The following is a 15,666-nucleotide window of genomic DNA, read 5'->3' on the forward strand; positions in this document are numbered from 1 at the left end:
GAAAATTCACCGAAGCCATGTAAATCGGTAAAAGCCGCATTTCTAAGAAACAGACTGGATGCTGCACAACGCAAATATTTCTGTTAAATCGCTCGCGAACTTTGAACTGCATCACACATCATCCCTTATGGTCCCTATTTAATCAATGCGACTTTTTTCTTCCCCTAATGTCATGAAACACATTCGTGGAAAGAGTTTTTGTATCAGAAGCTCTAATGATTGCTATGCGGGCTATTTTGAAGAATCTTAAAAAACAATGGCTTTAAGCTCGACTTTCAAGATTAGAAAAAATATGCGATAAGCGCAACGCATCCAATTGAGACTGATACCATATAGAAATATGTACATGTAGGTTCGTCCGGAAAATAAGTGTACTGAGCTCAGGAAAAAAAAATTATTGCACTTTTACATATCTTAAGCTAATATTCCTCAAAATAGGACCCTTGTGAGTCGATACACTTGTTCCAGCGGCGTTCCCATTCCTGGAACGCTCCCGCGAAGGCATCATCGGGAACCTCTCGAAGACTCGTCGTCGACCTCTTCTCTGCCCTCCACGAACATCTTGTGCCACCGAAAGATCATGTTTCTGGACATGGCTGACTCCCCGTAAGCCTGGTTAATCATACCGACAGTTTCGGTAGACGATTTCCCAAGCTTTACCGCAAATTTGATGGAATAACGCTGCTCCAAAAACTTCGGCATCGCGTTCCGTGACGTGGGTCGAGCGTGGAGGTTCGCGTTAACAGAGCTCCTCACTACACCACAGCTCAGAGCCGACTGCCTTTTTCAGCGTCGCTTGCCAACATACCCCTCTCCAATCGCAGCCCGTCAGAGCGGTGCTGGGCGCGCCTGGGCTGGGCGCGCCCAGCCCAGGAGTCAGTACATTTATTTTCCGGACGAACCCTGTATATATGGCACATTAAAATTTGGATGAACAGTATAGTTTGGTTGTTAAATAATGATAATTATAATTTTTAATTAACAATTCTCAAATAAACCTTTGGACGTCTGGATTTCGAATTACCAAACGATTAAATGGTTTCCATTGCCTCCTGTGCCGAGGCGATTCTCATGGGGCCAGTTGCATCATTTTTAATCAGTCTGCTAAGGCTAGTGGCCATGCAGTAAAATCGACTGTATCACTTCTGGTTACACACTACCCATTAGTTGACTTAGGTGTGTAATAGTAGCCGCGGAATTTATTAGGCGCCAGCGCGATAACCGATGCCCAAGTATATTGCATCCAGGAATATTAACTGCCTGGAATTGTAAATACTGAATATGAAGGTCATATTTAAACATATTTGGAGCCTTTTTCAAGACATTTGATAAATGATATCGTAAATATTTGTCCTGCATTTGAAAACGTACACGTTTCCAGAAGAATATGGTTATTTTCAGGATTTCCCAAACGAAGTGATTAATAAATGAATAAGATCATACGCATTAATATGTAATAATTCAATGTCGTCGACCTACTCTTGGTAATTATGCAGTCATTTCTTTATGGGCAGACTATAGATCATACACCCACTCGTATAGTTAGGGAACTAGCGTCGGAAATTGAAGCGTTTCTTGATATCATATTTAAGAAGTATCTGGTAAATGACAAGGTTCGCAGAGATTGGAAAACGGCTAACATAACACCAATATTAATTGACGGGGACAAAGAGGAACCGAGAAATTACAGACCTATTTCCCACATCCATATAATGCAAGGTCATGGAACATATATTTGCTAGTTCTATCGTGCGACACCTCGATTGCCAGGAGTTGATGAATAACCAGCAAGGTTTCCGAAAGGGCAAATCCTGCGAGACAAAACTTGCGCTTTTTGTCCATGATACTCTTTTGTCGGGAGAGGGCAATGTTCTATTGGTCGCGATATTTCTAGATTTTATGAAAGCCTTCGACAAAGTACCTCATAGCAAACTAATCACAAATCTGGAAGCACATATGGAGTAGATAAAAATATCCGGGGTTGGATTAAAGGCTTTTTCAATGATCGGGTACAAAGAGTAGTGATAGATGGAGTTAGCTCAAATGCAGTAGAAATTACTTCAGGTGTTCCCCAGGGAAGTGTTATCGGACCTCTTTTATTCCTACTCAACGTTAACGACATTGACTCCGTAGTCACTAGTAAGATACGTTTATTTGCCGATGATGCAGTGGTTTTTCGTCATACCCATTATCCTAAGGACAGAGCATCTTAATCAGATTACCTTATTGCTATACAACACTGGTGGGACAATTGGTATTTAGAATTACACTGAAAAAAGTACATAGTGATGAATTTTTGGCAAATGAGCAATTCCCGTCAGAACGCCTACTGCATCGAGAACACCGAAATAGAATGTTTAGAGTCGATTAAATACTTAGGTGCTATCCTGACAGAACACAAATGGGGAAAATGTGGACAGAATAACAAAAAATTAGGTTTTCATATATGAGTACTGGGTAAATGCGAAGAAAAGCTCAGAGAGAAATGTTATCTTCCGCTGGTTGGGACTCATTTGGAATACGCTGCTAGTAAGGGGGATCCTCACGAAGGGATCCTCGTACATGGGATCCTCACAAAGTTGGATTGATTTGGATCGCGTGCAGAGTAGAGTAGTTACATTTGTAAAACTTTATGATAAACTTAGTAGCGTATCAAAAATATTAAAGGAATAAGGCTGGGAATCACTCAAAAAGCGAAGGTTGAATTACTGATGAAATCTCTAGTATAAGTTAGAAGGATAACTCTTTAACAATGAAAATGTATAATTACCCCATTGTACTAAGGTAGGCGATATCACGTCAATAAAACGAGAGAGATTAAGGGTAGAAAAAATAGATTCAAATTGCCATTTTTTCCACGAACGATGAGGGACTAGAATAGCATTGTCCGACCGCGGTAGTGGTAAAATAATTCGGGTCCATAATATTCTGGCGTGTATTCACCTCCTGCCACACACCCTAACGGTGGCTTGCAGGGTACTTAAAAAAGGAGCTGCCCCTCCGCCTGAAAGATCTCACACATACCATAGGGCAGGTTAGAAGTGGGCATTTTCCTCGCACATGAAAATAACCTTCCGGCTGAGAGCGGTAGCGGTGAAAACTAAATCATTACTAAACGCTCATAGTTTGAAAGATGATTACAGATGCTAATGCAGACACCAAGGAACGAGTGCTAAGCATAATTAACTCGTCATTAAATTGACTCAAATTAATAATGACTTGCTTTCTGCAGATGAAACATTGCTTGCACAGAATATTCTTTTATTTTTAGCAAGCATTCCTATGGCACACCATTTTTAGCTGCAAGAAACTACTATTATGTCCCAATATAATTAGGCGGAAGCAAAAGAATGTTGATGAAAAAGAATAGATGAAGATAAGCGGGAAAATATCAGCTAAGCCTGAAGGATCATGCTCGTAATTGAAAAATGGGTAAATTGTGAACCGGCAAACTCTGTAATAGAGCGTTCGTTTCAATCATTGTCTTGAGTTTACTCCACAAATGTATCAATCTAAAAGGTAGACCATGGAGGGACTTTGTAAAGAAGTTTTCACCAGGGAAGTGAATAAATACTTACAGTTTTTATCCCAATGCCTCGTAGCACGGGGTTCTTAGGAAAGGGAAAAAGATGCGGACTCGAAAATTAAGTAGTCGAAAGAATCGAAGGTTCTCCTTTCATAACGAAGTAATTAATTATGAGTAGGTTTGAATAAATAGTTCGACGAAGCATACAACAAAAAAACAGAATTAAAATCAAAAAGAAGCATTAAAAATTTAATCTCATCTACTTTGGCCTTTTGGTTTAAAGAGTAAGTTCTGCGATTTAAGTTTTCACGAAAGCTTAGTTTCAGTTAGAATTTCCCTAATTTATATCGAAAAATTTATTAACATATTGATAATATTATTGTCCCATGTATTCTATTCGGGTATCTGCATTCTATTCACCTTTTCTGTGTTGTATGATGATTGTTTCTAAAGGCAGAAGTGGTTTTGACATAAACCCGTGCATTATTATTCTCCACTTCGCATCACTCTCCGTTAGGACAAAAATATACACCATTTAATATTTGTTTCCAAGATGGAGAATTTCCCGCTAATGTTTTACGTGTATAAATCGCCATTGAGTGCCAGGCTGTGAAGAACCTTTCCATCTTCTCAGCCAATATAATGAATAACGCGGATATTTGGTATTTTTCGAAATATAAGTTTATTCACTTTTGTTGCCTACCATTTCATATTCTATGAATGAAGTGAAGCGAGTCTCATATTTTGAGGCTTAATCAAGCGCGCGAGTATCAAATTCCTAGGACTGATGTAACCTATTTCGTCCTCAATTTCCTGGAAACTAACGGAGTGTTAGTAGCATGTATTATATTTATATCAATTAAAGATAATAAATCTCAGCTTAGTGTACCAGAGAGATAACAAATTTATCATCGTCGAGTCGTCATTTTACAAATTAATTCCAAATATCGATGCATTTTTAATTAGCATTTCTTGATTATTACCAGAAGTATACACTCAAAAGATTTTGATGCCGGTACTCCACCACCCGAATCCAATCCCCCTGCGTCAGCTCGCAGGGTATAGCTGCGTTTTTATGTTCACGCACCGTAAAACCAGATCGATGATGCAACGCATATAAGTACGCGGGTGGATGCACACCATGACTACTGAATTGACGTTTGTCTGTTTAAAGATGGATACATATATACTGAGAAGATTCCGATGGATACATGTACCGTTGAATGTAAAAAATTTAATTCCATATTTGATGGTAAAAAAAGATATACCATTTAATAAATACATACAGTTCTCGCCCTCCATTGAAAATTTTATCCAGGAACATCTTCCCCCAGAACTATGTGTTTTCCATTAAGCGACAAGAAAAATAGCACAAAGCAACGCTTTTAGAAACATGTTCCTATAATCAGGACGTAACCTATTTCCTTTAAATATTCCTTTCCCAACTCCACAATACGACATGCAGCTGATTTTATTATCCCGCCTGGAGAAAGTTAAAATTTATGATAACCTGGTCGCACCTCAGATTTGTGCCTCCGAAGGATTTATCCCAACAAACACCTATCTTCACCCACCATACCAAGTACTTCCTCATTTGTTTTCCTTTCGGTCCATTTCACCTTCTCCATTCTTCTCCACACCCACATTTCAAAAGCCTCCAATCTACGCCTATCCTCCTGCTTCAATGACCACGTTCCCACGCCGTACATAACCACCATCCATATTAAAGTTTTAACGAGTCTATTCTTAACATCCTTACTCAGCGTCCCTGTCATCAACTCCCTCCTCCTTGTGAAAGCCTCTTTGCCTAACCCAATTCTTTTCCTTACGTCCCTACTACTTTGACCGTGTTGGTCCAAAACACTACCGAGACACTTAAACTGTTCTACCTGCTCCAGTTTTTGCCCTCCTATTTTAATGTTTAGCTTAGCCTTTTTGTTTCTAGAAAATCGTATTACCTTTGTTTTATTAATATTGATTCTCATCCCATACCTGTCGCACTGAATTTCCAATGCACCCAGCAATGCTTGCAACCCCTTGGCTGACTGACAAACTAAAGCTTGGTCACCAGCAAACCTAAATGATTTTACGAACTGCCCGCCCACTTTCATTCATACCTCCAGTTCTTCCCATGCCTCTTTAATCATTCCTCTACATACAGGTTGAAAAGCAATGGTGATAATGGGCAACCCTGCCTTACACCACTTCTTAACACTGCCCATCCGGACTCCCCGTTCCCCACCCGCAACTGAGCAATCTGAGACATGTCCAGGTTGCAGATTAGCCTCCTTTCCCTCCAATCTATTCCTATTTTCTGCAATATACTCATTAGTTTTTCCCAATTCACTCTATCAAACGCTTTTTAGAAATCTACGAAACAGGCAAATACCTCCTGGCTGTATTCTATATTCCACTCGATTAATAATCTCATTACTACGACGGCACCACGCGTACTTCTCCCCTTCCTAAACCCCAACTAATCATCTCATTGGTAATCATTTGCCCTCCTCTCTATCCGTTCGTTTATGAACCTGAAAACAACTTTAGCTGCGTGGGATATCAAACTTATTGTCCTGCAGTCCTCACATGAGGTCTGCACATGATGTAGCCTTTACCTTTTTCGGAATAGGAATTAACACTGATCTCACAAAGTCTTCCGGCCGGATTCCTTCTTCATAGATACTACGAATCAGCCCATATAGCCTCTTCCTACCACATTTTCCCAAACCTTTAAGTTGTTCCGCAAGAATATAGTCTGACTCCAAGCCCTTATTTAATTTCATCTCCCTTAATGTATTTTCTAACTCATCGTCGAGTATGCCTGGACCTAAGCTATCTTCATCTACGTCATGCTCCTTTTCTATGCCGAACCTTTGTTGGCCTATGTTCTTCAACATACAGTTCTTCCATACATTCCTTCCGCCTCTCTTGGATCTTTCCTGTGTCAAATATTATGTAACTCGACTTATCTCTGCATGTCAACACAGATCTTCCCTTCTTACTTCCCGATAGTGATTTAACCTTGCTGTATGGTTTACCAATTTCACCCTTCTTCTGCAAACTTTCCATATCCTCGCACTGCTTTTTCCACCATACTTGTTTTGCTTTATTTTTTGCTCGCCTCAATTTATTGTTTTACTCTTTGTACTTCATTTTACCTAACTATGTATTTGCATAGAGCCTCTTCCTACCACATTTTCCCAAACCTTTAAGTTGTTCCGCAAGAATATAGTCTGACTCCAAGCCCTTATTTAATTTCATCTCCCTTAATGTATTTTCTAACTCATCGTCGAGTATGCCTGGACCTAAGCTATCTTCATCTACGTCATGCTCCTTTTCTATGCCGAACCTTTGTTGGCCTATGTTCTTCAACATACAGTTCTTCCATACATTCCTTCCGCCTCTCTTGGATCTTTCCTGTGTCAAATATTATGTAACTCGACTTATCTCTGCATGTCAACACAGATCTTCCCTTCTTACTTCCCGATAGTGATTTAACCTTGCTGTATGGTTTACCAATTTCACCCTTCTTCTGCAAACTTTCCATATCCTCGCACTGCTTTTTCCACCATACTTGTTTTGCTTTATTTTTTGCTCGCCTCAATTTATTGTTTTAATCTTTGTACTTCATTTTACCTAACTATGTATTTGCATAGAGCCTCTTCCTACCACATTTTCCCAAACCTTTAAGTTGTTCCGCAAGAATATAGTCTGACTCCAAGCCCTTATTTAATTTCATCTCCCTTAATGTATTTTCTAACTCATCGTCGAGTATGCCTGGACCTAAGCTATCTTCATCTACGTCATGCTCCTTTTCTATGCCGAACCTTTGTTGGCCTATGTTCTTCAACATACAGTTCTTCCATACATTCCTTCCGCCTCTCTTGGATCTTTCCTGTGTCAAATATTATGTAACTCGACTTATCTCTGCATGTCAACACAGATCTTCCCTTCTTACTTCCCGATAGTGATTTAACCTTGCTGTATGGTTTACCAATTTCACCCTTCTTCTGCAAACTTTCCATATCCTCGCACTGCTTTTTCCACCATGCTTGTTTTGCTTTATTTGTTGCTCGCCTCAATTTATTGTTTTACTCTTTGTACTTCATTTTACCTAACTATGTATTTTCATTCATCCATCTTCTTCTCTAATCCATCTTTGTAATCATCTCATCCGTGATCCATGGTTTCCTGGTCCTTTTAGCGTTAACGGTTCCAATAGTGTCTTTTGCGGCTTTAGATAGCCGTCTTGATACTTTCCCATATTTCTTCGATAGTACATAGTTCTTTGCCACCCATCATGATTTCCTCTACCGCCTGTTTGTATTCTTTCCTTTTCAAACCATTTAATGCTTCTACATTCCATTTTCTAACTCGCCGCCCCTGCCTTATCTTTTTGAAACGGACTCTACATTTCATAACAACTAAATTGTGGTCAGAGTCCACATCCGCTCCCGGGAAGCTGTGCGAATTTATCACACTGTTCCTAAACCTGTCTAACCAGAATATAATGTAGCTGATAAGTTTTTGAATCACCTGGTATTTTACATGAATACCTGCGCCTTTTGTGGCATCTAAACCAAGTGTTGGTGATGAATAACCCCAGTCTTCTGCAGAACTCAAATGCTTTCTCCCCGCGGTCATTCCTTGTGATTAAATCGTAGTCTCCCAACTCATCACCATCTCTTACTTCGCCTACCGTCGCATTCCTATAGCCAATCGCTATCAAATGTTTCCCAGCAGGAATGCACGCGATTATGTCCTCTAACTGATCGTATATCCTATCGCTGTCTTCTCCCAATGATTGCTCGTAGACATGCATACCTGAACAATGGTCATGTTCGTCGGTTCTGCTTTTATCTCTCCTATATTATATCAAACAAATTTCAGTTTTTAGCCTCCTCAGAGAGATGCAGAAATTTGGAAATGGAACAAAACTGAAGTTATTGAAATATTTTCTTTGAATGGTGATTCTGAACAAAGTTGTATGAAGATCTTATAAATGTTTCTATAAATGAAAATATTATTTTCCTGGAAAGATAGAAGATTGATGCACGCTCATACATAAGATAAAATATAGAAAAGTGATATCACTCACCAGAGGCACATGACGTTGTACGGAGTCCAACATATAATGAAGACAAGTACTATGGTGACTGTCATTTTGAGCGTCTTAATCTTGGCCTTCCCCAGGTATCCAAGGCTGGACCTTCGGATCTTCTCGGCTTCTGCGCCGGCGTAGACATCAAAGTCACCATGCGGACAAAAAGACACTATATGATGTTAATTAAGTCGTTAATATTACACGAGGGATAATACAAGTATCCTTTACAAAATTTTCAAAACAATAACTGAATTTAAGCAGTTTGAAATATTAAATGCTCTGTTAAATATCAGTGGTTACCGCGAATACGCCATCATTCTATGCATACAAGTTTCTTTGTATGAGTCGCACTTTACAACCTTCAATTGGCTCAGTTGCATAATTACCTTAATAAGATGCGGAATAGTATAATACAAAAACAAAACTCAATAATAATGATTTCTTAAAAATATTAAAGGCAATAAAAATTAATAATTTAGGTACATTATCATTTGTGGCGCAATGACAAAACAAACGGGATATAAGGGTTGCCGCAGCCGCGGTGGCGGCTGCGGCAACCCTTATATCCCGTTACATTGCCTCCCAGTTGCCTAACATACCTCCATTCTTTTCTTTTCTTTAAGCATATTAGCCTCAGTAGTCGGCTCCCTACGCCCGTCAGACATTACTGCAGCGTCAAACAGTTAAAGCGATATGAATAAGCTCACTAAGATATACTCCCTCCCTGTTTCCTTCATCTCCACCTCCAACTAATCATCGCTCTCTACCCTGCCCTCTCTCCTCCTTTTCGAATACCCACTCCCCTCTCGAACTAAACATTTATTTCCAAAATTTTAAAAGAAGCCTTAAGCAGAATTTATGTTTCTCGAAGGTAATACGTATTTGAATTTTCTCTCCAGTGGAGTCAAAACGGTTTTACTGCATTATACTCAAAGTAAGATAAATGCGTATCTGCATTTCCATACCTATATAGACTGTGGTATATGAAATTCATTGTCTGATATGTACTTCACTAGAGTTGGAGAATTAAAAAAACTGCAGAGATTTTTTAAAAACTTATTCAGGTTTTTATTACCGTGGACGAAGTAATTTCTAGGAGGTATGGCATTTAGAGAATATTTGACATGCATTATGCATAATAATTCTCGCAACATCTCCCCACAACAATGCGTAGTCTTTTTTGTCAAGTACCTATTACTTCTCTAAAGAATACCAGATTCCTACTATTAATTTCATAAATATGGAGTGAATAAATTATAATACATCGTCTGATAGGAAAAAAACCTGACTCTACCCGCTATGATTAACGGATTTTCAATGCCACACACCTTCTATCTTCCTTCATTCAGTCCAACATCCATATTCTTTTTCTAACTCGGTCTCGCATCTCATCCTGCGCAATGGCTGTAGCCTCTTGGTTGACTGACTGTCTAAACCGTCATCATTTGTCAATTTAACTGATTTTATGAATTCCTCCATAAAAATCATTTCCCCCATGACTCCTTTGCCATTTCCTCTACGAATGCGTTAAAAATTACGGGTGATTAGTGGTCACCCTTGCCTTACCCCTCTTCTTAGCACTGCCCATCCTGACTCTCCATCCGCCGCGCACCTGAACAGTCTGAGATATGTGCAGACTGCGGATAAGTTGCCTATGCAATCTATTTCACACCTCTCTTTTGTAGAACATTCATTAAAACTACTCATGTAACTCCAGCAAACGCCTCTCGGAAATCTTCGATACAAAAATTCGCATCCTAAATGTTCCCCTTATTTCTTTCAATTATTGATCTGAAACCAAAATGACAATTACCTTAATAATAATTTTCTCTCATCTCTGACAATGTATATATAATCCCATTTGATACCTAAGCTGCGTGCGATCCAGCATATTGTCTTGTAGCCCTCATTAAAAGGTGCCTTTATCTTTTTGGAATGGAAACTAACAAGGATCTGCAGATATCTTCCAGGAAAATTCTTCCGTCGTATTTAATAGGAATGAGTCCTTGAAAATTTTCCCACGATCTTATTTAATTTTAATTCTCTTAGTGCCCTTTTCATCTTCAAAACAACCATTCAGAATCATATTCTCTAATATCCTTCCTTATTTATTTTCATGTCGTCGGTAATGTATTATTTCCTTGTCCTTTTCCTGTAAACCTTTTCCAAAGATTCGTTTGCGGCTTCCGATTTTCCCTTCATGATACGAGGGTAAATGGTAAAATTTTACTATTGCTAAAAATAATAAGGTAGAAACTTTACTTTTATTTTTTATTTTTAAGGCTTATGAGTATTTACATTTTACCATCCGGAGTTATACATGTCTCCCAGCGTTTTTTGACCTATCGAAGGCCGTCACCGTAGAACTCAGCAGATTTGTCGAAAATCATTGTTCCACCTCTTCATAGGCGTCATTTGTGTAGTCAAATCTCCGACCCTGCGATTGAATTTTTAGTTCTGGGAACTAGAAAAAGTCGCTTAGGGCGAGATCGGGAGAATAGGGCAGATGTGACAAATTTTCAAAGCCAAATCGCTTTAATTGCCGTTCGCACCGTGGTCGTGATTGAAGGTCGCGCCGTGTTTGCTTCTTAAAAGGTGTCAGAAATCGTGGAACTAAGCGTGCTGACACCGTTGAATTGTTGAGTTCTTCGTTAATAATTTTCCACACACTACCGAAACTAAGATCAATCTCATTAATGGTCATTTTGATGGTTTCTATTCGGTCTAATAGGATAAAGTCCTCCATTTTCTTCACTGTGGCAGCATCGTCCGTAGGTGATTGTCTTTGACTTTTCAGATCGTCCGTGAGGGACATGTAGCCGGTTTAAATTCCTTTTCCACCTTACAACAGTGTCACAAGACGAACTATCGTTTTCACAAATAGCTATCAGTTCATCGTGGATTTTGAGAAAATTTCACCGTCGGCGACATCAGTGGATAACCAACTTTCTGTCCCAATAATTATATCTGAGCCTGTGTTTTGAATAAAGTGATGATATTCTGCGACTTTGTTTTTTAAATTTCGGCAATTAACTACCAATACAGATAATGCTTCCTTGACATTACAGTTTTTGGAATTGTAAACGAGGATCGTTTTCTTTTTACTATTGAATTCCTTGTTCAATTTCCCGTCCGGTGCTATCTGATTCGTGTTAAATGAACTATTGTGGGTATTTCTAGCACTAAGCCGCACTTAATTTAAAGCTAAATAATTTGACAAAGAACACTTTAGAGACCCATTATTTGACCTAGACCTTAATCATAAAAAGCCCTGCAGTGCTCGAATAACCCACCTGCTACACACCTGGCGGCCTCAAACGTGAAGTGAGCACCAGAAAGGTTAAGGAGGTTCCTACACGATTAAAATGAATGATAATGAAGTGCCTTGGTTCAGTTTTTATCACTAATATTCTATTAATATAACATAATATTCTATCATTCGTTTACTCTACTTTTACTACACTTCTTCCTAATTTTATGTTTAATATTATTGTCACTCCTTTGCTGAAGCCTTTCCCAAATTATTCTATACCTATCCCTGCAGTAATCTATGCTTTCCTTGAATCTCACCTCGAATATCTCTAAACGATGAAAATTTCCTCTCTCCATTCCCCGATTTTTATTTTCTAGCTTTTTCATACTCAAAATGGTCTTAATATCCTAGTCTCTTATTCTAACTGGTTCCGTCTTCTTTAGCAGTCTCTTCTGTCGCTGCTGCTTTCGGTTCCAGTTTTCAAGGATTTCGTGCGATGACGACGTGGAAACTTTGCCTCTCTCGCTGATCGGATTTTAAAAATTCTCTAATTGTATGCTTCAATTTGTCGAAGTAAGAATTTAATAAATGATTTTCGTTAGAAAATAAAATTTTGCATAACAAGTTAAATTAATTTTCTTTGAAATATCAATTGCTAAGCATAATAATACATTGTTATTGAATAAATGATATTTATGAACGATATTTTTACACATGTGGGTCGCGGCAGTCCAGGGGTAGAGCGTTGAACTACTGCCCAGAGGACTCGGGTTCGATTCCCAGACAAGGCTCCCAGGGTACCTGCAGCTCCATTCAAGGTATGTGATTTTTCGGATACCAAATCTTCCTGGGAAACCATAACCGGCACAGAAAAGGGAATAGCCGCCCTACCCTAATGTGTGAATTTCACAAGCCGTTGGGCCTAGTACTGGGTGAACTCTACCATCGCCTACCAAACCAACCTTAGGGTTGATTACTATTTTATTTTTATGTATAATTTATGCGCATAAAGGCGGTGTATAATGATAGTTTCTCCGTAGCGATGAATGAATAATCATGCAATAGTTTTCATTTAAGTTTGGGAGAATAAAGATTAACCAATAAATATCTCCTCTCAGGACCCTATAGGTCGTAATAAAGGTACTCGTCGTACTTAATAATAGACTGCCAACTATGCCCTCATAAATGTTCAAAAAATTATGTTTTTCTGAAATACTCTACTGTAGACTGTGTATTATAATGTAATTTTATTACTATTATTCATTCCATTTTTATAATTAACATGGTAGTCATATCACTAGAACATGTGTTGCAACATCGGCCCGGATGAAGTATGGGCATACAGGACTTATAGTCCTTGCTCCCACAGTGTAGTGGAAATTAAACTTTTATTCCAATGGAATACGAGTATATACCTGTTCCCCAACGCATGTTCATTGGAGACTGGTGGATATTACAAATAATTCAATTTTAAAATAGGTTACTACATGCATCATAATACAATTTAATTTTGAACACTGTATTAGGTGTACATTAACAGGAGAGCCTCTTACGATGGAATATAGTGTGATTTGAAATTGCAATGATTTAGAGAACATAAACGATAATATTAAACCAGGAAATTGTTTAGCTCTCAAAAAGAAACCATAAAGTAGCGTATTCCACTATTTTAAAGGGATCGTATCGTTTCTCCCATGAGGCGAACTTTCCTCACTCGTCAGTCCTTGGGTCCCCACGTTCCTGTATCCTTCTGATGGCCATAGATAGGAAAGTGGTAAATGAGTGTCCACAAAATACACAAGGGAGGTTACATACAGAGTAGAGGGTAAATGGGAGTGACGACTGGACAGCTAAAGTCTTTATCTTCCATTTTCCTCATTATCCGCATTCAATTAGTTTCAACGGTCGGGCAACGGAGAAAACTTGGGGAACATTCCTTTAACATTTTGCCTTACACCTTAACTGTAGTGGTCGTCGGCTAACTTATGTTCAAAGAATGCAAGCAGTTACATTAAGCAATTGCCAAACTGCTTTGCTGCATAAAAACACTTTTCAAATATTGCACATCCAAACTTCTTCACAAAATTTTGGAAATATTACTGCCCCAGAAGTGGCTAGATATTTATTCAATGCCTACATTTCCATCCCAAATACCTAGTTTGGTCTTTCATTTGATCAGAACCAACGTTAGCCTATTAGCCAATGGTCGAAATTTACGATATTAATTTAGAATACCAAATTTATTGTACAAATACCTATGTTTTCGCTGAAATGCATTCTTTTTCCCATAAAATCAATTTATAATTTTGTTTTTCATATTTATGTCCACTCAACCATGGTTACTTACCCTAGGGGCGATTTGATAGATAACTTTGAAAGCTTGATTGCGCCAATCAAGTTATAACTATAATAAAGTCAAATGCATGAAATGTAAATAAGAGCACCAAATGACTATTTCACTTATATTCTAGATATTTTTAAGATCATCTGGAAAATTGAGGTATTACCCTCAACTCAATATCCTATTACTACTTCATTGCTAGAATTAGGTGTGTAATGTTCGTGCGTGGAAGAGTTACAGGGTTCGTCCGGAAAATAAGTGTACTGAGCTCAGGAAAAAAAATTTATTACACTTTTACATATCTTAAGCTAATATTCCTCAAAATAGGACCCTTGTGAGTCGATACACTTGTTCCAGCGGCGTTCCCATTCCTGGAACGCTCCCGCGAAGGCATCATCGGGAACCTCTCGAAGACACGTCGTCACGGCCTCTTTGACGGCGTCCAAAGTCCCGTATCGCCTTCCTTTCAAACTCCTCTTTATCTTCGGGAACAGAAAGAAGTCCGGTGGTGCCAAGTCCGGGCTGTAGGGCGGGTGCGGCAGCGTTGCCACGCCGTGCTTGGCCAAGAAGTCCGACACGACAAGCGCGGTGTGAGACGGCGCATTGTCGTGATGCAGCCGCCAGATGTTTTTGATCGCTCGCCAGATGTTTTTAATCTCGTGCACTATTGTTTTTGGCACATTACACTGCTCTGCTATCATCCCAACACTAAGACGACGATCAGAGTTCAGTACATCGCGAACTTTTCGCACATTTTCGTCGGTGAGTGTCGTTGATGGGCGTCCAGGCCGTGGTTCGTCGTCGACCTCTTCTCTGCCCTCCACGAACATCTTGTGCCACCGAAAGATCATGTTTCTGGACATGGCTGACTCCCCGTAAGCCTGGTTAATCATACCGACAGTTTCGGTAGACGATTTCCCAAGCTTTACCGCAAATTTGATGGAATAACGCTGCTCCAAAAACTTCGGCATCGCGTTCCGTGACGTGGGTCGAGCGTGGAGGTTCGCGTTAACAGAGCTCCTCACTACACCACAGCTCAGAGCCGACTGCCTTTTTCAGCGTCGCTTGCCAACATACCCCTCTCCAAGCGCAGCCCGTCAGAGCGGTTCTGGGCGCGCCTGGAGCGGCGGGAAAAAATCAGTACACTTATTTTCCGGACGAACCCTGTAGCTGGTATAATTGCCTATTAATTGTTAAAATATTAATGAGAAAATGGAGTCCACAGCGATGTTTGCTAACACTGAGAGTTTTTGTTTACATAGGCCAGTCAAACGGAAGAGACTGGTGAGAGGAAATATGCGAGAGGAGTCGAGAGAAGAAAAGCCAACTGTCGACCTCACCATTCTGCAAACATTGAAGGGTTGAATTCCTATCTCTCTAGGGTAAAGTTCTACCCTTGTCTCGACCGCAATTTGCGAAATTTACTTTAAATCGATACTCCT

The 15,666-nt window shown here is 39.4% G+C and overlaps 1 protein-coding gene across 1 annotated transcript in view; it reads right to left on the bottom strand.

The window, feature by feature from the left end:
• LOC139692771 (adipokinetic hormone/corazonin-related peptide receptor variant I-like) overlaps nt 1-15,666 on the bottom strand; it is a 310,976-nt gene that overhangs the window by 123,898 nt on the left and 171,412 nt on the right. Inside the window, exon 7 of the mRNA XM_071591087.1 lies at nt 8,625-8,754. Within this exon, the coding sequence (XP_071447188.1) occupies nt 8,625-8,754 (130 nt within the window). The remainder of the gene's footprint in view (nt 1-8,624; nt 8,755-15,666) is intronic.

The sequence above is a fragment of the Hetaerina americana genome, unplaced genomic scaffold (genome assembly GCF_022747635.1).
Source record: "Hetaerina americana unplaced genomic scaffold, ioHetAmer1.1.p SCAF_1, whole genome shotgun sequence".
NCBI classification, from domain to species: domain Eukaryota; kingdom Metazoa; phylum Arthropoda; class Insecta; order Odonata; family Calopterygidae; genus Hetaerina; species Hetaerina americana.